The 26802-nt window shown below is 35.5% G+C and overlaps 1 protein-coding gene across 3 annotated transcripts in view; it reads right to left on the bottom strand.

Annotated features, from left to right (window-relative positions):
* The window catches only part of HEATR5B (HEAT repeat containing 5B), a 98318-nt gene that overhangs the window by 45560 nt on the left and 25956 nt on the right, over window positions 1–26802 (bottom strand). For all 3 annotated transcript variants that reach the window (XM_055327221.1, XM_055327220.1, XM_055327222.1), the window contains exons 17-21: window positions 25495–25600; window positions 22596–22786; window positions 13067–13226; window positions 8649–8838; window positions 6211–6380 (exon numbers count right to left, since the gene is read on the bottom strand). In XM_055327221.1, the coding sequence (XP_055183196.1) occupies window positions 6211–6380; window positions 8649–8838; window positions 13067–13226; window positions 22596–22786; window positions 25495–25600 (817 nt within the window). The remainder of the gene's footprint in view (window positions 1–6210; window positions 6381–8648; window positions 8839–13066; window positions 13227–22595; window positions 22787–25494; window positions 25601–26802) is intronic.

The following is a 26802-nucleotide window of genomic DNA, read 5'->3' on the forward strand; positions in this document are numbered from 1 at the left end:
ATAAGATGATTAAGACCTCAAGCTCTAGTTGCTAGACTGGGTTTGAATCTTGGTTGTCCCTGACTCCTGTGTGACCTTAGGCAAATTACTTAACCTCTCTGGGCCTTGTTTGCCCACAGGCAAATGTGGAGAGTAATTCTTTGTAGGAATATAGTGAAAATAAAATAAGTTAATGCCAGTATTTTGCTTAGGACAGTGATTGAGAGATGTTATTTGCTCAATATATGTTAGCTATTGTCATTATGACTATAAATCTGATTCATCAAGAAAATACTAAATTATGTTCCATGTGCTTGCCTTTTAAGCAAGGAGATAAGAAATATATTTTAGAAAAAAAAAATCTCATCCAGAAATAGTGTAGGGGGGTAATAACTATACAGAATACAGCACCTCTTCACAATGCTGAATAGTATTTTTATGCTACCAATATAGCATTTGTAATTCAAGATGTATTTGCATAAAATTCATAGCCCATAAAATTTATATCAAGTATTAAATATATCTAAATCTGTATCTACAAGGGGAGAAAACCTGACAGTTTTTTTTTTTCAATAAAATGCTTTATTCACTCCATTTCCTTTAAAATGAAGACATTTTGGAACTTTCAAATATCCTGTAATTAGAAATCTTAAGCATGGTCATATGAGATGGGAAGAACAAGTCATTTAGACTCTCAGAGTTTCTGCCTTTTTATGTGTACAATGAGAACAATATCTGCTCTATCTTACGTAACTGTGGTAAGAATCAAATGACCAAATATATATAAAACAGAATACCATAAAAATTTAATTTACTTGCAACTAAATAGAATTGTAGCTAAGGGGGGTGTCTGGCTGGCTTAGTTGGTGAAGCATGTAATTCTTGATCTTGGGGTTGTGAGTTCAAGCCCCATGTTGGACATAGTTTCCTCAAAAAAATTTGTTTTTATTTTGAAAAAACAAAAAAAAAAACCCAAAAAAAAAGAATTGTAGGCAAGAAAATAAACTCAACAAATATTGACTGGCAGTGCCAAAGAAGAAAAAAAATAATTTCTGTTTACTCTTTCCAAAAAATCCATTTTAATGATTCCGAGGCATATTTTGTTTTCCATTTTAACATCTCTAACATTAGATATGTAAATTACAATTGATGATGTCTTACAGTCACTGTAAACCAGGTAAAAGTAAAGACATATTTGTTTGTAAAACTCTCCCTTGGCATTTTGTAAAAGCCACAAAATACAAAATAAAATATATTAGATAAAAATATGTGGCTTCCTCATGGACCTTCTTAGCCCCTTGGAGATAATCATAGTCTATAGTGACATCCATCATTATAGCTTCATTAATCTGTTCTTGAACTTGATATAAATGGAACCATGTAGTGTGCCCTCTTCCATGTCTGGTTTCTTCTCAGCAACTTGTCTGTGAGAGTCACCCATGTGATTACATTTCAGTTCATTTTCACTGCTGTGTAGTATTCTGTTGAATAATCATATCACTCTGTATCCACTGCTGACTGTAGACATTTAGGCCATTACTGTGTTGTGGCTGTTTTAAATAACTCAGCACTGAACATTCCTGTACATGTATTTCAGCACACATGCACATATATTTTTGTCAGGTGTTTACTTAAGAATGAAGTTTCTGGGTCACAGCATATGCATATATTCAATTATTTTAGATTATGCCTAATTGTTTTCTAAAGAAGTTTCTTTTTCTTTCCACAAACCTCAGGAACATTGTGTTGCCTCCTCCTATAGTAGACCTCTACCTTCCTTAAAAAATGCCTGTTACTTTACACTGTATGTCAACTTGCTGTCCCTTGTTGTGCCCACCATATACACATCTCGCCCTGGACACCCCTGCTGTAACTGACATTTTCTACAACTATCCCAGATGACAAAAATGCCTATGTGTGGAATACTTCTATTCGGAGAGGAGAACTTGTAACTGTGGTTACATGATATGAAAAGCAGTTGCTAGGGCACCTGAGTGGCTCAGTTGGTTAAGGGTCTGACTCTTGATTTCTGCTCAGGTCATGACTTCAGGGTCGATGGGCACAGGGCCTGCTTAAAATACTCTTTACACCTCTCTCTCTGCCCCCCTCACCCACCCCACTCATGAGTGTGTGTGTGTATACACACACACACTCTTTCTCTCTTAAAAAAAAAAAAAGTTGCTTGCCAAGAGGGAAATAACAATAACTCAGAGAGGTGGTTATTCTTTCAAAAACATATTTTGAATAGTTCTTATATAATACAAATTTTAAATCTTTTATATAATTTAAAGATTACTATGGTAAAACTCACCTCTCAATACATTTGCTGAAAAAATTGCATTTCATTTGTGTTAAGTATACATGTGGTTTTACAGAACACTGACATTCCTGCTGGCAATGATTGATTACAAATGAACAAGAAATTTATAAAAATCTGAAATGAGGGATCCCTGGGTGGTGCACCGGTTTGGCGCCTGCCTTTGGCCCAGGGCGTGATCCTGGAGACCCGGGATCGAATCCCACGTCAGGCTCCTGGTGCATGGAGCCTGCTTCTCCCTCTGCCTGTGTCTCTGCCCCTCTCTCTCTCTCTCTCTGTATGACTATCGTAAATAAAATAAAATAAAATTAAAAAAAAATCTGAAATGATTCCACTAATTTGAATGAACCCATGGGTGGACTATTTTTCCTGTGAAAAGATCTGGCAACAGAGATAGCACGGGGGCTTTTGGCAATGTGGAAACAAGACAACCCTGTGAAAGTCCCCCTTTCTCATCTCTATCCAGCCATGCCATGTCCTTCCAACCAACTACTTGTAATCTTACTACTCCAACATGCCTTGTAACAAAACCCTTGGTGTCCTGCTAATAAGGAAATAAATTTTGAGGTATTATCTTGTGTTAATACACAGGAAGCTCATTGTGTAGCCTATGGTTAATTGACAACCTCCACTGAAATAAAGAAATTCACATTATTACTTTACCAGATCCTCTTAAATGTGTTCCATCTCATAAGATCAACCTCCATTGTATAATTATATTTAAGGAGAAAAAAAATGTAGAGAGGAACCAGACAGCCTGAAGAGTGTCTATATTTTCATCACGTTTGTCAGTTATCTAAGCTGTATCATATAACAGTTTGATCATGTAGAGCCAACTTGCTCAAGATATGTCATCTATGCCTTCAGAGATTAGGCATTAGACCATGGTTTTGGGCAGGATGCTACATATCTTGTTGTAGAATGCAATCAGGTGTAAACTATTAATCAACTATTTTGTTTGTGGATGTTTTTTGTACACATTTCATGTGCATCTGGTTTCTGCCCTGCAGCACAATCAGATTCTTTGATGGTCTAGGACTGGTTCAGTTTTCCCTGGTCTATGGTGAAACAAGATAAAATCTTGTTGCATAAGTAAAATATACCACATCAGATCTAACATCTAATATGTCAGCCTTTCAGTTCCTTCACCCCATCCTGGATAACCTTCTCCTCCCTTTACGTGAGCAATATCCTCCCATGGTTACATCTACAGTGCCTTTCCTTCTCCCTATATATCAGCCTCCTGCTGTCTTTGCTTTCCTCTTATATCCAAAGGAGACCTCGTAATGCATTATTGTAGCACTATCTTACCATCCTTATTTCTTTCATCCTGCTGTCATTTAATTGAATCTACTTGGCCAAAGTTCAACTATGAATGTATCAAAGTATCTGGCTGCTCAAAGGTTGGTTATAAGTGCTGGAGAAAAATCTTTAAAGGTGAACTGCTAGCATCATGAATCACACAATGGAGCAAAAGGGTCATTACCCTCAGCTGAACCCTTAGTATTACCACAGAATCTTCTATTTCTCCAGTTAGTTCAATTTCCTACATTCTATTCACCTCAAACTTCTGGCCCTCTTCTTTGCTCCCTCACTCATAAAACTTACCTTCCCTTTTAGTTGATCAAGAAGATACAAGTTATTAGATGATAGCCCCCCAACTTCCAACCACCAAATCCAAAACCTCACCTCTATCTACACTCATCCTCTTCCCGTTTCTTCATGTTGCACGGGGGAAATATTCTCTTACTTGTGCCCTGGAAACTCTATCCTATCAGAAACTTTGGAGAGTTACCCATTCTCTGCCCCACACCTTAAACTCTCTCACCCTACTGGTTCCATCTTCTCAGTATGTATGTATGTATGTATGTATGTATGTATGTATGTATGTATGTATGATTTACTTATTCATGAGAGACACAGAGAGAGAGGCAGAGACACAGGCAGAGGGAGAAGCAGGCTCCCTGTAGGAGCCCAGTGTGGGACTGGATCCCAGGACCCCGAGATCATGCCCTGAGGCGAAGGCAGATGCTCAACCACTGAGTCACCCAGGTGTCCCTCATCTGCTCAGCATTTAAACTCTCACTTCTCACTACCATAGGAGAAAAAGTATCACCTGACCACATCACCCCTTTGACATATGGCCCTTAGTCCTCTCCTATAAAGTGAACTTTATTTTTTTTTAAGATTTTATTTATTTACTTGTGAGAGAGACAGAGAGAGGCAGAGACATAGGCAGAGAGAGAAGCAGGCTCCGTGCAGGGAGCCCAACGTGGGACTCGATCCTGGGACTCCAGGATCACACCCTGGGCTGAAGGCAAGCACTCATCCACTGAGCCACTTAGGTACCCCTAATGTCAACTTTAGAATGAAGTTTCTATTCGCATCCCATTGTTAGCCCATCTGGGTTTCCATTTTGTAAACATTCTGCTAGATGAACTCTTGTTAAAGACATCATGTGACAAAAATCAAAGGACACATTATAGCTCTCATCTTCATATCTCAACAATATGTGATATAGCTGACTATGCCTCTACTCCACTTGGCTACTGTTAACACTACAAACTATTTTTCCTTTAATCTCTCAGATAGCTTCATATTTTTCCTGAATCTATTTCTTTTCCTAAATTTTATATGTGGGTTTCTCATTGAGCACTTTTCCCCTAGTGATCTTAATTATTCCTGTCTTTATTTCCCATTTAAATTCTTATGCCTCCCAAATTTACCTTTCCAAAAAATTTCTCTTTTCTGAGCTCCAGGCCATGAAACTAACCAGATGGCTAAAACTGAATTAATGATACCTACTCGTCCCAATCTCCTCCTATTCCAGTGTTACCAATCTCAGGAAATCACACTATATTCAAGTCAGGAACCTGGATTACATCCTTCTCCCTTTTCCTTATGGCCAAATAATCAATAGATTCCACTAATTCTTTCTCTTAAATATTGCTCAATTCTATTTATTTTTCCCTGTTTCCATTGCTGCCAACATAGAGCAAGTCATTATCATCTCCCTCCTAGACCACCATAATTCTCAAAGTCATTAAGCCCAAAATTTTAATACATCTAGATAGTCTATGTGATCTCTCACCTGGCTAAGTGTCCAGCTTCATTTTGTGCCCAGGCCCCACTCCCCCAATCCTCAGCCTAAACAACACCACCTAAATGGTTTCTCAAATCTATCACATATCTCCCCTTTGGGGGCCTTTCACATATTTTTCCCTCTGCCTAAAAATAAATGCTGTCTCTTGAAATGTCATGCTTTCTCCCCCAACTAATTCTTATTTATCCTGCAGATCACACCTTCAATAATCATTTCTTCAGGGACATCATTTATGAATGCCTGGATTCTGAAAAGCTCCCCTGTTACATGTTTTCCTATAGCCTTTTCTAGCATGCATGCATGTATGTATGTATGTATGTATTTATTTATTTATTTTTATTTTCTTAGCACTTATTTATAAATAATTATTATTGACCATGTTCCCTTGTAAACTACAAATTTCAGGATGGCAGAAGCTTTGTCTTGTCTCATCTATAAATATATTTCCTACATTGCATGGCATATGACATGTAGCTAGCTCTCAATAAGTACTTTTTAAGTGAACAAATTAAAAACTGTAACCCTCAGAAATCACTGATCAAATTTGAGGAGATAAAATTCTGAACGGGAAAGACTAAAAATATGAATGCATTCTTAGCCAAGAAATTAACAGTTCATCAAATACCTCTTAAAAGGTGAAAAAGGAAACCAGTACATAAAATGAACAGTCATAAATGACTCTTGAAGGTGAAACTCTAGAATGCACAATGCAGGAGACTTATCATTTTTTGTTTTGGTCTAGTTTAATCTTTTAGGAAACAAATTTGGGGTTTCCTAAATAAATCAATGAATGAAGCAGCTTTATACTTACACACAAGCTAGGAACAAGACTAGACAGATTGACATGTCGTGGTGCAAACATGTGAAGTTGCTGAAGGCAAGATATGGCAGCCGCCTGAACAAGAGAATCTGAATGGTCCTGGGTTATTGCACAACCCACCAAACAAGAAGAACGAATGGTGGAAATTGTTGCTCCATTCCCTGGTAGCAAAATAAAATGTAAAATACTATTATTAGTATTACAGAAAATATTCCTAGAAAAAAATTATCTTCCAAATAACCCAAATCTTCTAAATAAACCATTTCTGATCACTATTCAGATTGTTTTCAAGACAAATAGTCTGCAAAGTCCACAGAAATGATTTCAAAACATGATTGGATATGGATGATGATAATATATCCCTCCCAGATTTGGCTAGGTTTATATATATATTCCCTAGGAAACTATATTGTCTTTTAAACCCATCACTGTTTTATTTGAAAGAGCCAGAAGATTCCTCATTCTCTGTTTCTCTGTTCAGCCAATATTATAACTATATTATTAAATAACTTCAAATTCTATTTTCTTAAGAAGGTTAATGAAAAACTTTTACAGAGATAGTCAGGAAAAATAAATAGTAGTATTATATACTGCCTGTATAAAAAATGTCTTGTCTAACATAAGTGATTTAAAATTTTTACCAGTGTAAAATAAAATAATTTTATATACATATAATGCCAAACAAGGAAATCATAGTCACATAGAGTCACATTCTAGTTTGAAATACATATTGTCTGATCATTATTGCATCAGAAAGCACTTGGTAAGTACCTATGTTTAGGTATTTATTCTGTTCATATTCTTAGGATAACACTGGATGAAAGAATTATCAACTTTTTCAAAGAGAACACGGAGTGCAAGAGATAGACATGTCTAAATCATGTATTTTCCAATTCCTAGCATTCTTCATTAAGATCTTTTTATTTTTGACTTCTTTCTTCTTTAAAATATTTGTCCAGATGGAGACAACACAACACAGTGGTTATGAAGGCATGCAAAGGAAACTGACCTGGGCTTCACCTCGGGCTCTAAACTACTCACAAGCTATACAAAACTGTAGAAAAGCTCTTAACGTCTCCCAGCCTTAGAGTAAAATGTGTAAAATGGAGAGATGCACCTATCTCAGGATGCTGTCGGATTTAAATGACACGTGTATAAAAATCCTGACTCACTGAAAGCCTTTACTAAATGATAGGGGAAAAAGGGAAAACTCTGCAAATGGATGATATATTCAGGATAAATTCACAGTAATTTTCTGCCTTCTGTGTTTCACTCAACCTTTAGTAAAATTATATCAGTGGAATTGTGTGGTTAGAATACGGCCTCAGGATCATAAATCTGCCACTCAGTTAAGTAACTCTACACAAGTTACTTATCTTCTCTGAGCTTGGTTCCTCATAGAAAAATTATATAATATTATCTCCCTTAGCAGTGAGTTTTCAAACTATGTTCCTGATCCTTAGAGTTCAAAAAAACAGTGAAGCAGAAGTTCATGAAGAGAAGTGGAGGGTACTCCAGGACAAAGGAATTCCACTTTCATCTTCATCTTCATGGGGTTCCAGGTAAAACTTAATTTAGAAAGGCTTTCTCTAGGGGCGCCTAGATGACTCAAGTTGGTTAAGCCTTCAACTCTTGATTTTGGCTCAGGTCATGATCTTAGGGTTGTGAGACTGAGCCCCACGTTGGGCACAGAGCCTGCTAAAGATTTTCTCTCTCTCCCTTTGCCCCTCCCAGCTCTCGTTCTCTCTCTCTGTCCCCAAAAAAATTAAAAAAGGAAAAAGAAAAAAAGGGGGGGGGGCACCTGGCTGGCTCAGTCGGTTAAGCCACTGCCTTCTGGTCAGGTCATGATCTCAGGGTCTTGAGATCAAGCCCTACATAGAGTTCCTGGCTCAGTGGGGAGTCTGCTTCTCCCTTTCCCTCTCTGCTTCCCTTGTCTGCACTCTCTCACTTGCAATCTCTCTTCAATAAATGAATAAAATCTTAAAAAATAAAAAAGAAAGTCCTTCTCTGCTCAAAACTTCAAACAACAGTCAGTTATAATATGTTGTAGGGATTAAATAAAATAGCATATATAAAAAGAAGAGTTAAGGGGCGCCTGGGTGATTCAGTTGGTCAAGCATCTACTTTGGCTCAGGTCATAATCCTTTGGTCCTGAGATCAAGCCCCAGGTTGGGCTCCCTGCTCAGCTGGGAGTCTGCCTCTCCTCTCTCGGCTGCTTCCCCTGCTTGCACTCACTCCCCGCCCCCCCCAAATAAATAAATTAATTTAAAAAAGAAGTAGAGTTGAAGGCCTTTGGTATATAACAAGCATTCAATACACAGTAATTATTATTAGTATTACAAGTTTTCATTAAGCAACATGATAGTGACATTCAGGAAATTGAAAGATAGCAATGTCTAGTTCCTTTAATCTAAGATGAATTTACTCACCTTGTAGCTCAGGGCCAACAGTAGTTATTATGGCACCCAAGCATCTACCCAAACACTGATGAACTTCCGTATGTGAAGGTGGAACTGTTAACAGCAAGGTAAGAACTAGAGATAATGTTGGTTCCACGTATCCACGATACATTGGGCCACTAGAATCCACTATTAAAGCAAGTGAATGAAGAGACCATGTCTGGAAAGAAATATAATTTTATTTAGTTGTAAGGAATAATTAGAGTACACTGAATTGGCTTTTTAACTTACATTTTAATAAATACTAACATCTTACTTTTTAGTCGATGATCTAAAAATACTTTAACCAAAGCAACTGATGTACAAATGTTATGTTTAAGTTTCTCTGCAGCATGGCTTTGACGGTCAAATAAAATTTCAATGATGAACTCATTTTCTTCTATTATAGTGTACATATATTTCATAGATTCAAAGGACCATGACTTATATAATAAGCATTCTATTTAGTGGATGCTTATGGACAAATATATTTTTATTGCCTGTAGAGTTTTGCTAAAAAATGAACCTAAAATAGAATGACCATGACAATGTTCTATACTCAGATACATTTCTACAGCAGTGATATTCACATATCAACTCTTCAACTGCATTGAACCATTTCAGGCCCCTATTAATGCCTACTAAGCACAAAGTAATCTTACTGGTTAATAGTATTTACAAAACTAATCCCAGAACAGCATACTGTAATCGGCACAGGCCTGAGAAAATTAAACATCCTTTAAACTGCCTACATCCAGCTGTAAAAGAACTTACCTTTTATTTCTGCTGCTCAAAAGGAGAGCTATACTACAGGGCTGAGGACAAAGAGATCTCAACTTGCCTACATAAGATTAAAAAAATCCACATCTCAACTTCTACTACTACATCTCAACTCAATCTATAATCCTAGAGAACTCAGCAACCTGACTTGGACAGATATGTACAGAATAAGAGTTAGCAAAAAGTAATAGGGATATAGCAACTTGAGGGAGGAAGACTAGAGCAAACATTCTGGAGTAAAATGATTAAATGTAAGAAACAGAGGTGCTAGCTGGCTCAGTCAGTAGAGCATGTAATACTTGATTTCAGGGTTCTGAGTTCAAGCCCCACATTAGGTGTAGAGATTACCTTAAAAAATAAATAATAAAAAATACATGTAAGAAATAAAAATTTCTTTTTAAATTTTTTTTATTTTTATTTATTTATGATAGTCAGAGAGAGAGAGAGAGAGAGAGAGAGAGAGGCAGAGACACAGGCAGAGGGAGAAACAGGCCCCATGCACCGGGAGCCTGACGTGGGATTCGATCCGGGGTCTCCAGGATCGTGCCCTGGGCCAAAGGCAGGCGCCAAACCGCTGCGCCACCCAGGGATCCCTAAAAATTTATTTTTTTATTTTTTTATTTTTTACTTTTTTTTTTTAATTTTATGATAGTCACAGAGAGAGAGAGAGAGAGGCAGAGACACAGGCAGAGGGAGAAGCAGGCTCCATGCACCGGGAGCCCGACGTGGGATTCGATCCCGGGTCTCCAGGATCGCGCCCTGGGCCAAAGGCAGGCGCCAAACCGCTGCGCCACCCAGGGATCCCTAAAAATTTCTTTAATAAAACTATAATACGAATTTTTTAGGCAATGTAATTAAAGTACAAGGGAGATTCTAGAAGTGTTTTTTAAAAAACCCACGATTTACATTAAATATACAATGGAAAACTGGAGAAAAAAATAGGTATTGTTAAAAACCAAAATCACTATCTTGAGGATCAAATGGAGGATTATCCTGTAACACGGAGTGAAAACAACGAAAAATAAAAATAATGAGGAAAAAAGACAAGATCTAATATATGAATGATACTAGTTTCAAAAAAAGAAAAAGATAAATTTATATAGAATTTAATGAACTTCACAGGTAGAAAAATTCTTACACACTGCCAAACAAAAATATAAGGTTACAGACACACATACATATTTCAGATAAGTTTCTTAGCAAAAGCAACAAAAAGAACGGGAATAAAGATTGCTGTGATATCTTTAAGTATCCACTAATTCAGAAGTTTATCACATAAGCCATTGTCTTTTGAAAGTGTGAAGGGAATGCATTGTTTAAAAGAAATGAATTCACCAATAAAGTCTTATTTCTGGATACTCAAAGCCACACTACTGAGGAACCTTAAACACAGTTATTTATTCATCAGTTACTTTGATTACTGGCTTATGTACTGCCTTTTATCCCCTAAAGAACTAAAAGTTTTCACAGATAAATGATTAAAATTTGAGATGTTAATATTTACTGAAATGTAATTTAAAAAAAAAAAAGCTATCATTAGCCTTTATGTGCAACACAGAAAATCCTGGAACATTCATGAATAATAAAAGAAAAAGACTGTGTGCCAGAAATAGTATACTCAACTAAAATATCATTCAACTGTGGAGGCAAATAAAGCCATGTTTTAAATATGCAAGGATTCAAAAAGGATACCATTCAAGTTTATTATTGTTGGAGGAAGTTTTCCTATCAAATACAAATTTAAAAAAGAAAATTCTCAAGACAGGAATTGAGGATACAAAAAAAATTATTTTTTTTAAAAAGATTTTATTAAAAAAAATATTTTATTTATTTATTCTTGAGAAAGAGAGAGAGAGAGAGAGAGAGAATTAAAGACACAGGCAGAGGGAGAAGCAGGCTCCATGCAGGGAGCCTAACGTGGGACTCAATCCCGGGTCTCCAGGATCACGCCCTGGGCCAAAGGCGGCACTAAACCACTGAGCCACTCGGGCTGCCCCCAAAAAATATTTATTGAAAAATAAATCTTTACTGATTATAGTTAATGGAGGTAGCCAATAATGACTGTAAAGTATGACTTTTGAGTTAGGATTCTTAAAACAGAAGACACATTAGGGAAAAATTGAAGAAAATCCATGATTCTCTTGTGCAAATACATGGTAGCACTGAGGGAATGTAATTGATACAAAGTATAGTAAAATGTCTTGTCATATAAAAAGAATCAAGTAAAGTGGCCATTTAGAGGAGTGTGGTTTTAACAAATTAAAGCAAGAAGCTGAGAACAAGGTAAAGACAAAAGAAAGCACATTACCATCTCTTCTTTGACATAAAAGAAGAAAGCGGAGGGTGGGGGGCGGGGGGGGGGGGATGGCAGGTGGCTCAGTCCAGTCCGTAAAAGTGTCTGACTCTTGCTTTCACAACCCAGGGTTGTAAAATTGAGCCCCACATCAGGCTCCACACTGAGCATGGAGCCTGCTTAAGATCTTTCTCCCTCTCCCTCTGCCCTTACCCCAACCCTGCTTGTGTGCTCGCTCTCTCTCAAATAATAATGATAAATCTAAAAAAAAATAAAAGAAGAAACTTTTTCGGTAAAATTTTCTTCCAGTTTGAAAACAGTTTTTTTTAAAAAGCAGCATAGCATCTATTAAGAGAGAAGCTTACTTGATTTCTGTTTCTAACCCTTTTGGGAATTTTGGGCTTTAGACAGCCAGAAACTTTTACCAAGAAGTCAAAGACAAACTAAGCCTGTAGACTAGATGCCTCTGGTGGATTTATTGTCTCTTATCTAATTGTGAAGGAACTAATTTATTAATAAACTAATTGTAGGCCCCAGTGCCAATTGAATTTCTCCCTTTTTCCAACTTACAGTCCCAATATGAAGCTGGTAAGTTGAATGCTACTAGATTCACATATTCTTAATATTTTTAGGTGCGTCAATGTGAGATGACAAATCAAAAGTGTAGTATATTTTCATGCAAGTGAAGCTCTTGTCTTTCATTGTGATTATATTTCTTTGTATATAAAATGCTTAAGGAGAAACAAACAGGGACGCCTAGGTGGCTCAGTGGTTGAGCATCTGCCTTCGGCTCAGGGCATGATCCCAGGGTCTTGGGATTGAGTTCCACATCGGGCTCCTGCAGGGAGCCTGCTTCTCCCTCTGCCTGTGTCTCTGCCCCTCTCTCTGTGTCTCTCGTGAACAAATAAAGAAAATATTTAAAATAAAGAGAAGGAAACAAACAGAAAATGCCAAGATACTTAAGATTAAATAAAAAAACCCTGGACTTGCGTTGGTATATGAGTGGGAAGAGGGAGAGGATAGTTATTAAAAGAAATTTGATCAGTTTAGCAAATGTAAGGAAATGTAAAAAAAAGAAAACAAGTACAAAAGACATTAATAAAAAAAAAAAACTATGTTTCAAAAATATATATGAATGGTTAAATTCCCAGAATAAGAAAGATTTAAAATTAGGTTAAAATACAAAATCCTGTTCTACATTTTTACAAATAAGACTCATGGAAGAGAAAGACTCTAATATATTTTTCTGAACAAATTATTAGAACCATCAGTATTTTATGTAATACTCCTAAAATATTATTTAGAAATTTAATAATAAAAAAAATCAACATAATACCTGAACTTCAGAGGATGTTCCATCTTGTGCTAGAGCCAATAAAATGCTGACACTGGTTTTTAGATGTTGTCCTGAGCCGATACCACCAACATAACGATGCAAGCAACCCAGAGCCAATGAATGCCCAGTTCTGGATACAACATCTCGGGCTGATTTCAACCTGAAATAAAATTATGCTTCAGGGATTGATTTTTCTACTCCTCCATGGCAATAATAACAAGCTTATGAGTCACACCATTAAAGGGATTCATTCTGGAAATCAGAAAGACTACAATCATGATTACTTCTTCCTCCACTCCCTACCAAGAGTTAGAAATTAATGAAAATGGTTGGTTAAAATCAAATATTTCACTGAATAAAGCCTACTTTTATTTTAGAGAAACTTTGAAAGAAGAATCACAACTAAAAAAAAAAAGAATCACTTCTTAGGTTTTAAATTATTCCTTTAAAAGTCAAAAATCATTTGAAAAATATTTTTATTATTGGTGTTTTAAATAAAAGAATTGCTTTTATAACTGGTTTTAAAAATGTAAAATACTGTATCTCTAGTCACAGAATTATGGAAAATGTTAACTTTCACTTAAGAATTTCTCTATAATTATTTGAACCTCTTTAAATGCTTTTTTTAAAAAAGATTTTTATTTATTTATTCATGACAGAGAGAGAGAGACAGGCAGAGGGAGAAGCAGGCTCCGTGCAGAGAGCCCGACGTGGGACTCGATCCCAGGTCTCCAGGATCACACCCTGGCCGAAGGCAGCGCTAAACCACTGGGCTACCATGGCTGCCCGATGTGAACCTCTTTATTTTTTTTTTATTTTTATTTATTTATTTATTTTTATTTATTTATGATAGTCACAGAGAGAGAGAGGCAGAGACACAGGCAGAGGGAGAAGCAGGCTCCATGCACCGGGAGCCCGATGTGGGATTCGATCCCGAGTCTCCAGGATCGCGCCCTGGGCCAAAGGCAGGCGCCAAACCGCTGCGCCACCCAGGGATCCCATGTGAACCTCTTTAAAATGCATCAGTCTTTTTCCCTGGGAAATATATTTAATGAATTCAAAAATATAAAAAGGAGACATTATAAATTACTTTTTAAATGTATTTATTTATTATTTATTTATTCATGAGAGTATAAATTACGTTTTAAAAATATTATTTTTATTATTTTTATTTTATTATTAATATTATTATTTTTATTAATTCATAAATTAATTAATAATATTTATTAATATTATTTTTTAAATATTATTATTTTATAATTAATATTATTTTATTATTTTAAATTACTTTAAAAAAAATAAAAATAAAAATATACTTTATTGAGATATATTTATATACAATAAAATTCACCAATTTTAATTCTTTTTTTTAAGATTTAAAAAATATTTTTATTCTTTTTTTTTTAAGATTTTTATTTATTTATTCATGATAGACACAGAGAGAGAGGCAGAGGGAGAAGCAGGCTCCATGCAGGGAGCCCAATGCAGGACTCCATCCCCGGTCTCCAGGATCACACCCTGGGCTGAAGGCAGGCGCTAAATCGCTGAGCCATCCGGGCTGCCTGATTCTTTTCAAACAGACATAGAACATTTACCAAGACTAATAATTAATCGAGCCAAAAAATGGAAATATAACATATAAGAATTTATGGGATACAGCTCAAGTGTGTTTCAAGGTAAATTTATAACATTAAATTTTTTTAAGACTTTATTTATGAGAGAGAGAGAGAGAGAGAGAGAGAGAGAGAGAGAGAGAGGAAAGACACAGGCAGAGGGAGAAGGAGGCTCCCCATGGGGAGCCTGATGTGGGACTCTATCCCGGGACCTGAGATCCCACCCTGAGCTAAATAAAGGCAGATGCTCAACTACTGAGCCATCCAGATGTCCCAGCATTAAAATCTTCTATTAGGAAAGAAGAAAGGTTTTAAATCAATTATCTAAACTTCCACCTTCAGAACCTAAATAGAAAAAAGCAAACTGAACCAAAAGCATAATGAAGCAAGTTGTAAAGGTAAAGCAGATATCACTGGAGTTTAGAGGGCACCTGGGCGGCTCAGTGGATTAAGCATCTACCTTCGCAGGGTCCTGGGATCAAGTCCCATATCAGGCTGTCTGCCTTTCTCTCTATCTCCCATGAATAAATAAGGAAAATCTTAAAAAAAAAATCAGTGGAAGAGAAAATAGAAAAATAGAGAAATTCAATGAAACAAAAAGCTGTTTTTTTGAAAAGAATCGAAACACTGATAAATCTTTCAACTGACTAAATAAGACAGAAAGAAAGATATGTATATTCTGCTGCTGTTGGGTAAAGTAGTCTATAAATGTCAATTAGGCCAAATTAGATGATCATGTTAGTAAAATATCTGTTTTTATAATTTGGGAGCATCTGCTCTATCAATTATTGAGAGAGTAATGCTGAATAGCCAACTATAGTTATGCACTTTCACTGCTATTAGGTTTTATTCTATTTAGTTGTTTGTTTGTTTGTTTTTTAAAGATTTTGTTTATTTATTTGAAGGAGAGAGTGAGCAAGAGAAAAGAGCCTGAGCTGGTGGGGAGCGGCAGAGGGAAAAGGAGAAGCAGACTTCCCAATGAGCAGAGAGCCCAACGTGGAGCTCAATCTTGGGACCCCAAGATCATGACCTAAGCAGAAGGCAGATACTTAACCAAATGAGCCACCCACGTGCCTCTTGTTCCATGTATTTTAAAACTACATCATAAGATACATAAACATTGAGAATTGCTATGTATTCTTGGGGAATTGTTTCTCTTATCATTATGGAATCATTCAATTTATTCTGGTAACAATCTTTGTTATAAAATCTACTTTTTCTGATAATAACAGAGCCACTCCAGCTACCTTTGGATTAGTGTTTTCATGGTAGATTATTCCTATCCTTTTACTTTTAACCTATCTCTTTTAGTTAAAGGAGTTTCTTGTAGACAGCAGTCTTGTTTTTTTTTTTAAAGATTTTATTTTTTATTTATTTGAGAGTGTGTGAGAGCATGAGGGTGGTAGGTAGGAGGGGAGGGACAGAGGGAGAAGGAGAAGCAAACTCTCCAATGAGCAGGGAGCCTGACATGGGGCTCAATTCCAAGACCCTGAGATCATGACCTGAGCTGAAATCAAGAGTCGGACACTTAACTGACTGAGCCACCCAGGCACTAGATCTTGTTTTTATTTAATCTTACAAACCCTTTTACTTATAATGTTTAGACTGTATTTAATGCAATTATCAGTACGGTTGGGTTTAAGTCTATGAGATTGCTATTTGTGATCTATTTGTCACATCAGTTTGTTCCTTTTACCTTCTTTTGGATGTAGTATTTTTTATGTTTCCATTTTATCTACACTGTTTATTAGTTATCTATTTTTGTTTTCTAGTGGAATCTCTGGAGTTTATAATAGATGTTTCTAACTAATTATGACCTACCTTCAAGAATATCATATTCTGCAGGTGCCTGGGTGACTTAGTCTGCCTTTGGCTCACATCGTGATCCTAAAGACCCATGTCAGGCTCTCTGCTTAGTGAGGAGTCTGCTTCCTCCTCTACCTTTGCTTTCCCACTGCTCATGTTCGCTTGCTCTCTCTTCCTCTCTCTCAAATAATTTTTTTTAAAAAGAATATAATCTTTCATGTATATTATACACAATCAGAGCATACTACCATCTCCTCTTCTATTTTCTGTGATGTCAGGTATTTTACTTCTCTCTATATTAAAATCTTACCATATGTTATTATTTTTGCATTAAAGAGTCAATTATCTTTCCAAGGCATTTAAAAAATGAGAATAAAAATAGATTGCAGACTCTGCTGCTCAGAAGCCACCCATGCCACCCAGCCATGGTCAACCCTACTGTGTACAACAATGCCATGGTTATGAGCCCTTGGGCCCCATCTTCTTTGAGCTGTTTTGCAGACAAAGTTTCAAAGACAACAGAAAACTTTCATGCTCAGCACTGGAGAGAAAGGATTTGGTTGTAAAACTTCCTGCTTTCCCAGAATTATTCTGGGATTTATGTGCCAAGGTGGTAACTTCACATGCCATAATGGCACTGGTGGCAAGTCCACCTATGGAGAGAACTATTATGATGAGAAATTTATCCTGAAGCAGGTAAGTCCTGGCATCTTGTCCAGGGCAAATGCTGGACCCAACACAAACAGTTCCCAGTTTTTTCATCTGCACTGCCAAGAGTGAGTGGTTGGATGGCAGGGTTGTGGTCTCTGGCAAGTGAAAGAGGGTATGAATATTGCGGAAATCATAGAGCGCTTTGGGTCCAGGAATGGCAAGACCAGCAAAAATACCAACATTGCTGACTGTGGACAAATCTAATAAATTTCTCTTGTGTTTTATCTAAACTACCAGACCATTCCTTCTGTAGCTCAGGAGACCACCCCTTCACCCCCATCTGCTAAAAATATCCTATAATCTTTGTGCTATCACTGTAGTTCTATGAATTCCGTATTTTCCTTATTCCCCTCCAAGTCTAGCGGAATTGCAGAGGTAAGTTTATCGTTATGAAATAAAAACTAAACAACAAAAAATAAAAACTTAGAATAAAAATAATAGGTCATTTTAAAAATAGACTTATAGGGATCCCTGGGTGGCGCAGCGGTTTAGCGCCTGCCTTTGGCCCAGGGTGCGATCCTGGAGACCCGGGATCGAATCCCACGTCGGGCTCCCGGTGCATGGAGCCTGCTTCTCCCTCTGCCTGTGTCTCTGCCTCTCTCTCTCTCTCTGTGACTATCATGAATTTAAAAAAAAAATAGACTTATAAAAGTGTAAGTCTTTATCCATATATCTACCACTTTTGGCACTCTTTACTTCTCTAATGTACATCTAAATTTCCATCTAGTACCACCTTTTTTGTGCAAAAAAAAACCTTAACATTTTTTATAGAATACCTTGTAAGCAATGAATTTCCCAATTTTTCAGTCTAAAAGTCTTTATTAAAACTTCAGTTTCGGAAAGCATTTTCACTGGGTATAAAGTTCCAGGTCACTCTATTGTCTTCTGTTTGCATAGTTTATTATCAGAAGCCTGCTAAAATTGTTATTTTTATTCCTCTGAATGAAGTCTTTTCCCCACTGGCTGCTTTTATAATGTTCTCTTTATCACTGGCTTTAGGGAATTTGATTATGATATACTTTTTTTTTTTTTGTCTTTCTTCCATCTGGGGTTTGTTGAAGTTATTGGCTTTGTAAATTTATAGTTGTCATCAAAATCGAAAAATTTCGTCTACTATTTCTTCAAATAATTTTTGACCTACTTACTCTTACTTCTAGGATTTCAGTCATATGAATATAAGCTTGATAATGTTCTAGAAGTCACTGAGACTCTTATTCATTTTCTCTCCCAGTCTTTTTTCTGTCCTTCATTTGGAATATTTTCTATTTCCACATCTTCAGCATCACTTTTTTTTTCCACTGCAGTGTCTAATCTGTTAATCTTAACCAATGTATTTTTTTCATTTGAGATAATTTACATTTCTAGAAGTTTTCCCTGAGTTATGAATTTCATTTTTCCATCATGCTTGGGTTCTTCTTACATTTCCTTACAAATATGGAGCATATTTATAATAGTTCTTTGAATATTCTTCATTGCTAATTCCATCATCTCTTCCATTTCTGGGCCTATTTCTAATAACTGATATATTCTCCTAGTAATCTTATTTTCGTGCTTCCTTATACATCTAATTAGTTTGGATTGGATAGTGGGTACTACAAATTTTATAATATTAGGTGCTATATAAGTTGTGTTTCTTTAAATGCTGTTGGGCTTTGATCTGGAATGTACTTAAATTAATTGGAATCAATTTGATACTTTCAAGGCTTTCTTTTAAGTTGCTTTAGAGTGGGTCAATATTGTCTTCACTACTAAGGCTATATACTTTTGAAGACTCCATTTTAGGATGTCTTTCCAATTTGGACAGTAGGAACTATTCTCAATCCTGTGTGGGCTGTGGGGATTGTTTCATATTCTTTCCACCTATTCACACTTTTTCTTTTCTGGGTTTATTCTTGGTCTTGGGCAGTTTCCTTCTGCACACAGCAGCACTCAGCCAAAGACTTGAGATGACTCCTCTGTTGTAGCCCTCTCTCTGTGCAGTTCTCTCCTCTCACATATTCTACTCCACACATTCTAACTATGTTGACCTCCCAAAACTCTAAGTTCTTTCTCTTTAATTCAGTTAGGTTTGGGTTTCCTATCCTTCCATTTCAGCCTGGAAACTCTCTCCAGGCAGAAATCTGGAGCAATTATAGTGTTCCCCTTGTTTGTTTCCCATTTCTCAGGGATCACTGTTCTGGGCTGACTGTTGTCCAATGTCTGGAAAATATTGTTCCATTTATTTTATCTGGTTTTCTAGTTGTTTAGACAGCAGCAAAAACCTAGCCCCTGTTCTTCCACCATGACTGGCAACGCAAATCCTGTGTATATTTTTAATGTGTATTTGAAAGAATAGATTTATTTTATTCATATGTAAGTAGCAATGTAGAGTTTAAAACAGAACTATCCTCTAAACTTCATTTTGGAAATGGAAAAGTTCAAATAGAAGAACATATATATAATAATTTTTAAGCTATAAAATACTATGACTCATAATCATATACCAACATAGTTACTATAAGAAAACAAGATTTAAAAAAAGAAAACAATGAAATACCAGTAAGAACAGAACACCCAAAGTAACAAAGATGTCTAGAGAGAAACTTTGGTTGCGTTTTCAAAACTGTATTATAACTCTCAGTAAGCCATCCATGACCAAATTTCTGTTAAACCCATAAAAGTAAAATAAACTCAAGAGATGAAAGTCTGTCACCAACAGTCTGGTTAGTCAGTTTGCCTATGGTGAAGAAAGAAAAATTCCAAGTGCTGTCACAAAACAGATATGAAGAAAGGTAGTAATAAAGGAAGTAAACTAAGCCTACCCTTAGCAGTATTTCTAACATATTATATCCTTGGATAAATAACCTCCAACTCTCAATTTCTCCATAGCTGTTACTTTGGGGAATAAAAGAAGTTAAGAATGAATGCAATCTGTGAATTCTAAAGCATTACAGAGATTACAAAACTGCCTTCATTTTGGTAATTTTCAAAGGGTAACATTTCAGTGAGGTAAATTTGGGTCAATTCTCTCAGTGATAATCATCTATTCAATAGAGTAAATAATCTAAGCTATAAGAATTTATGTTTCCCAGGGATCTCAAAGTAATTTTCTATTAGAATGGAAACAAATTCAACCAGTAATGTTTTTTATTTCTTTCTGAACTGGTCTTAAGCAGCTGAAGCAACTTCTTGTAACTAGAATGGTTTATAGGAATGATTCCTGTCTACTTGGAAAATGGCATAAGATTTTAATGTGTAATACAGCTGACAGATCTGTATGTATAAGTACTTTTGGGTTTTCAGAGACAGTGTAGATGAAAACACTCTACTATAATGAGATGAGAGGACACTGAAGCTTTGCCAAGCTAATCTAAAATACCACAGCTCTTTATTTTTACTTTATTAATGTATTTTAAAGATTTATTTATTCATTTGAGAAAGAGAGAGTACATGAGTGGGGGGAGGGGCAGAGGGAGAGAGAGGGGGTAAGCAGATTCTTCACTGAGCAGGAAGTCCAAGGAGGGGCTTGATCTCAAGACTGAGATTATGACCTGAGCTGAAACCAACAGCTGGAGGCTAAACCAACTGAGCCCCCCAGGTGCCTCTATTTATTTATTTAAGTAGGCTCTACACCCAGCATAGAGCCCCATGTGGGGTGTGAACTCATGACCCTGAGATCAAGAGTTGGACATTTAATCAAGTGAACCACCCCAAATGCCCCTAAGGTATCACAGATTTTAAATGTACCATTACTTTATACAGCAGTATAAAAAAAAGAAAAAAACATATGTTGGTTAGTTGAATTTAAATAAAACAAAAGCCAAAAACTGCCAATTAATTATGATGTTTTGTAGAAAATTTAAAACAAATTCTAATGTCAGATGAATTGTGAAAAATGGGTAACTTAAAATGCATGTAATAATTAACTTCAAATCAAAATCAATTATTTGAAAAGGCTAATAAAACTAGGCACTAAAAATACTTGTAAACCATTAACCAGATACTAATATGAATGATAGCCCTTATGTTTCACCAGAATAAGTAAAAAATAAGTATTCCTACAGGTATTGAAAATACTTGTAAATTAGAGCTCCTTAAACTAAAAAACAAAATTACCACTCTGGAGTTTTCCAAACAAATACATTCTTATTTTACCTATTATTAACAGAGCACAAACCATTGAAAGGTAAGACTGGTTGTATTTAAAAACTTCCTGGGACACCTGAGTGACTCAGTTGGTTCAGCATCTACCTTTGGCTCAGATCATGATCCCAGGGTCCTGGGATCGAGTTCCGCTTCTGGCTCCTTGTACAGTGGGGAGCCTGCTTCTCCCTCTGCCTGCTACTCCCCCTATGTGTGTGTGCGTGCTCTTTCTCTGACAAATAAATAAAATCTTTAAAAACATCTTAAATGACAGCTGATTTCAGAATCAATGACATACTTGGAAAAGTAAAACTAATCTATTGCTAGAAAATGGCAGAAGTTATTATGCAGAAAAGAATCTGGGAATATTTTATCTTCTGCTTGTTCATATTATCTTTAGTGATTCAAACAATACACTGGGGCACTATCCTATAAGTAGACAAACTGCTGTTCATATTTGAAGACAGGGAAAATCATTCTCAGATAACCAAGCATTCAGAAAATACTTTTTCTTCAGAACTACTGCTTCACCACCATTGCTTCTCCCGATCTATTTCATTAAAGATTATGGCCTGGCTTGGTACATTGGTACTCAAAATATACAATCATTAAGAATAGTTAATTTACATAATTCAAATATTAGTTCTTGACCATACTTGATTTTCAACTTCTCTACTTAAGCACTTGACTAACAACCAGAGTCATTAATAACTACATCATCTTACACATACTTATTTGGAACTCTGAGATCACTCTTTTTAATTAATATGCAAAGAAATCCTTAAAATCCAATACTATCTTTTCCCCTATTTCAGGGATAATTTAAGAGATGATAAACTTGCTGGGAGTTAGAAAAAGAATGGCTTATTCCAGAAAATGATTAATTAATGAAAAGTATAATATGGGGGGGCAGAAATAAAAGAAGAAGACTACCAGAGCATGTCTTCAGAGCAGAATACATATAACTAAATGAGAAGTCCTATTAACAATACTCCTGATTCCATTATGTAACATTCAAAGGCTGAAACCTCACCACACTGAAAGTATCTACAATATTATGGCTTTCCCGGATTCTAGAGTTTAAACAATTACTGAATTAAAAACTAAGATCATTAAAAAAAAGATTAAGGTCATCATAAAAAAAAAAACCCACAAAATTTTGTCACATTCGATACCATGTGGAAAACATATCATCCAATTAGTATAATTATTAATTACTTAAAAAGACATCTTTGCCTCTATGAAAAACTTACTTGCCAGTAAAGAGACCCACTTACTTGTCAAAGCTATATTGGGCCATTCTAGCAATGAAGGTTGCTTCCCCAACCACCTGAGCCATTCTTCCAAGAGCCTCTCCTGCTGCACATCGTAAGATGGGATTTGGGTTGTCCAGAGCACCCATAACCAGAGTCAGAGCAGATTTACGAACTTCCTCAGGTCCTAAAGTACTTTTGTTCTCAGCCAGGCCCTATGGTTATTTAAAAAAAAAAAAAAAAAAAAAAAGGCAATTCAAAATTCACATTCAATAAAAGAAAAAAAAGTGCTAATATCTTTGTAAATATACCCACTTTTTTCCAACTATCTTTGTATTTTTTAATTTTTAAAAATTTTTATTTTAATCGCCCAATTCTCATGACAAGCACGCTCCTTAATCCCCATCAACTATTTCACTCATCCACCCACTCACCCCCACCCCCACCCCCCGCTCTGGTAACCAGTTTGCTCTCAATAATTAAAGAGTTTTCTTGGTTTATGTCTCTCTCTCTCTTTTTTCCCCCCCTTTGCTCATTTGTTTTGTTTCTTAAATTCCACATATCAGTGAAATCATATGGTATCTTTCTTTCCCTGACTTAGTTAGCATTATACTCTCTAGTTCCATCTATGTCATTGCAAATGGCAAGATTTCATTCCTTTTTATGGCTGAGTAATATTCCATTGTGTAATATTCCAATACATAAATATACACACCACCTCTTCTTTATTGATTCATCTATTGATGGGCACTTGGGCTACTTCCATATCTTGGCTATTATAAATAATGCTGCTATAAAATAGGGGTACATATATCAACCAACTTTTTTCTTTTAACTCAAGTACAGTTGACATACAACATTAGTTTTAGGTGTACAACACAGTGATTAGACAATTTTATGCATTAAGCTATGCTCATCATAAGTGTAAGTCACCACTGTACAACATTATTACAATATTATTAACTATATTCCACCATGCTGTATTCCTGTGACCTATTTATTTTATAACTGTAAACTTGTATCTCTTAATCTCCTTCATCTATTTTTACCCATTCTCCCCTGCTTGCCCTTCTTCAACCATCTTTGACATGCATATACTATGCCTAGAATCAGTATCTGTTAAGTCAGCAGTAATCAGTTCCCTAAACATGATTCAGAACATGATATATAACATAGTTCTAGTCAATCAGCCTAAAATGAGCAATACCTGGAAGTGTCTCTTTCTAAATACTAATGCTTTGGATACAGACATAATATAAAAAATTGTGTATATAAAGGACACTATACTATTAAATCAACTATCATTCAGCTAATAGACATTTGTCATTAGAACTTTAAGTAAGGAAAATGTCTAATGAATATGAAACTTTGATGTGTTTATATAAAAATTCCATAGAAGATAATTACATCATCAAGAGTACATTCAATATAGATAAAAAGATAAAATGGGTCAAAAATAATCAGTAACTAAATATCGATAGTTTGTTCATATTAAATGTTAATATCTCTGTTCAAGGTACACTTACTGTCATGGAACTTAACTTACTTGAGACCAAAAATCCACCTCATGGTGCCAAGGGAAATGTTAACTACAACAGAGGCATTAGTGAGCAAATCTACAAAGAAAAGTATACTGCAGACCAATATTATAGTTGGTGCACTCGCCTTCCAAACACTAAGGGAGATCATGACTACCCAGTTCTTTTTTTAAGAAACTCAGATATTCAGAGAAGGACAAACATTATATGTTCTCATTTATTTGGGGAATATAAATAATAGTGAAAGGGAATAGAAGGGAAGGGAGAAGAAATGGGTGGGAAATATCAGAAGAAATGGGTGGGAATATAAATAATAGTGAAAGGGAATAGAAGGGAAGGGAGAAGAAATGGGTGGGAAATATCAGAAAGAAAGAAATATCAGACAGAACATAAAGACTCCTAACTCTGGGAAATGAACTGGGGGTGGTGGAAGGGGAGGAGGTTGGGGTGTGGGGGTGAATGGGTGATGGGCACTGAGGGGGGGCACTCGACGGGATGAGCACTGGGTGTTATTCTGTATGTTGGCAAATTGAACACCAATAAAAAATAAATTTATTATTAAAAAAAAAGTCAGATATTGGTATTAGTTGATGATCTCTAAATAGGGTATATACTAACAGTTCTATAAACGATACAAACTTATATGTCTATGATCAATGCCTATGTTCCTTTTCCCTGATGTTTACAAAACATGATTTCATGCCCATTTAAACGTTGTACTTACTGCCATTTTATGAGTAAAACCTTATAATAAGCTTAGTGCTGAGTAATATAAAAGTTTTCAAATATATCATGAGAAGCTGCATGCTGCACACAACAGTGCGTGAACTCTGAGATATAGGCAAAATATTTGTTATTCCACTCCATACACATAGAAACCAAGGTTTAAAAGGTTAAAGAACTGCACAAGACACAAATCTAGTGAGAACTAAACCAGAACACAGTCTCTAAATGCAGCCTTCTTTCAGTTATAAAACATAGCCTCTCTTGATTTATGCTCTAAACTACAAATTGAACTTAAGTTTTATCTGGTTAATCTTCAGAATATCCGATTTCATTAGACATCTTTGAAAATTCTGACAGAACTTACAGTAGCACTTGTAAGATCTGAATGGTCACATCGAGATATGAACTTTAACATTATTAAAATATAAAACACTTATTTAATTACACTTATTTAATTTAACTGAGCCTAATAGTTTCTAAGAATTTAATTAAACTAACATAAAACATAGTCATCAAGTTACATAGATATCAAGTTACATAACTATCAAGTTTGTATCTTCTATCAAGATACATATTCATAACAGTGTAGATATACGTGCCTTATTAAAGGCATTAATTAAAATCTTAGTTCAGAATACTTATGTTTTAAAAGTAAATACCTTTAGTGCACTTAGAACAGCAGTAAAAATATTAAGCTGCACAGCCTGCTGGCGGACACCTTTGGCTTGTTTAACACATTCAGCAAAGTGATCCAACATCTGTAACCTATAATCATAGAAAAAGATCACATTAACAATACTTTTTATCCAAATATGGTTCAGAAAACAGGAATATGACTATAAGCTAAGTGTGTAACAAATAATGGTCCATGCTGTTTCATTTCTATTTCATTCCCGCAGCTGGCTCAAACCAGATCTCCTCCTCCCGAATTGATACAGGGACATGTGGTTTTTAACTGGAACAAAGCAAGCAACTAAACATTAATTAACATAACAAAGTCATAATTTTAATGTTCTTTAACATTAACACCAGCATCTAACAAAGTGCCTGGCATATAGTCGGTACCCATGGTTTCTTAAATAGAGTAACAATCATTAATTACGCATCTGTGTGGAAGATTTTTAAGTTGGAAATTTTAAAATGTGGCATCATTTTTTTCTTCTTTTAAAATACTCTCACATGGAAGAAAATAGTACCTCAGGTGCTATTCTCAAAAGCTAACTGAGAGATTTTTTAAAAGATTTAACATTGGTCATTTTTTAAAATGTAGAACATCAGAAGTGATTTTTTTTATTATTATTTCAAAATGTTTAAGTGAAATGGCAAAAAAGAAAATCACAGCCATTTGAGACTATTCTAATAAAAGACAATGAGGTCATTTCAGATTCTTCTAAAAATAAGTGGGATGGGCAAAGGAATGCTGGGAAGTTAAGAATTTGAGAAAACTACCATAAACAGACAAAATGCCTACTGAAGTTAAGGAGAGTGTCTATGTACAAAGAATATAGCAAATCAAAATGGTCCTATTAGAAAACAATCAGTTATTTTAGTTTCCCAAGTTCCAGACTCAAACTGAATGACAAATATTAGAGAGCAGACTTCTCACTCATTAACTTCTTCAGTAACAAAAACAAGTGTCTTACCAAACTGATGTCCCTCACAAAAGATACAGTGAAAATCTACTTATAAACTCGCAAACTAGCTACTGAAATGAAAACCTTGCTGTTTAAGACACAGTTCACAATATGGTAGTACCAGATACCAGCACAGAGAGCCAAATCTTAAAAACAATTTCAAATTATATAGAATCTTCATGCAATTTTTTTCACCATGTATATGTCACTTACGTTATTAAATTTATAAGCCTATTATGTAAGCATCAATTCATCTTATTGCAGGTAACTGGGAGGGGAAAATCTATTGTTTGAATATAATTTATATATATTTTTTCCTGATAACTTTATTTA

Source organism: Nyctereutes procyonoides, unplaced genomic scaffold (genome assembly GCF_905146905.1).
Source record: "Nyctereutes procyonoides isolate TBG_1078 unplaced genomic scaffold, NYPRO_anot_genome, whole genome shotgun sequence".
In the NCBI taxonomy this organism is placed as follows: Eukaryota; Metazoa; Chordata; class Mammalia; order Carnivora; family Canidae; genus Nyctereutes; species Nyctereutes procyonoides.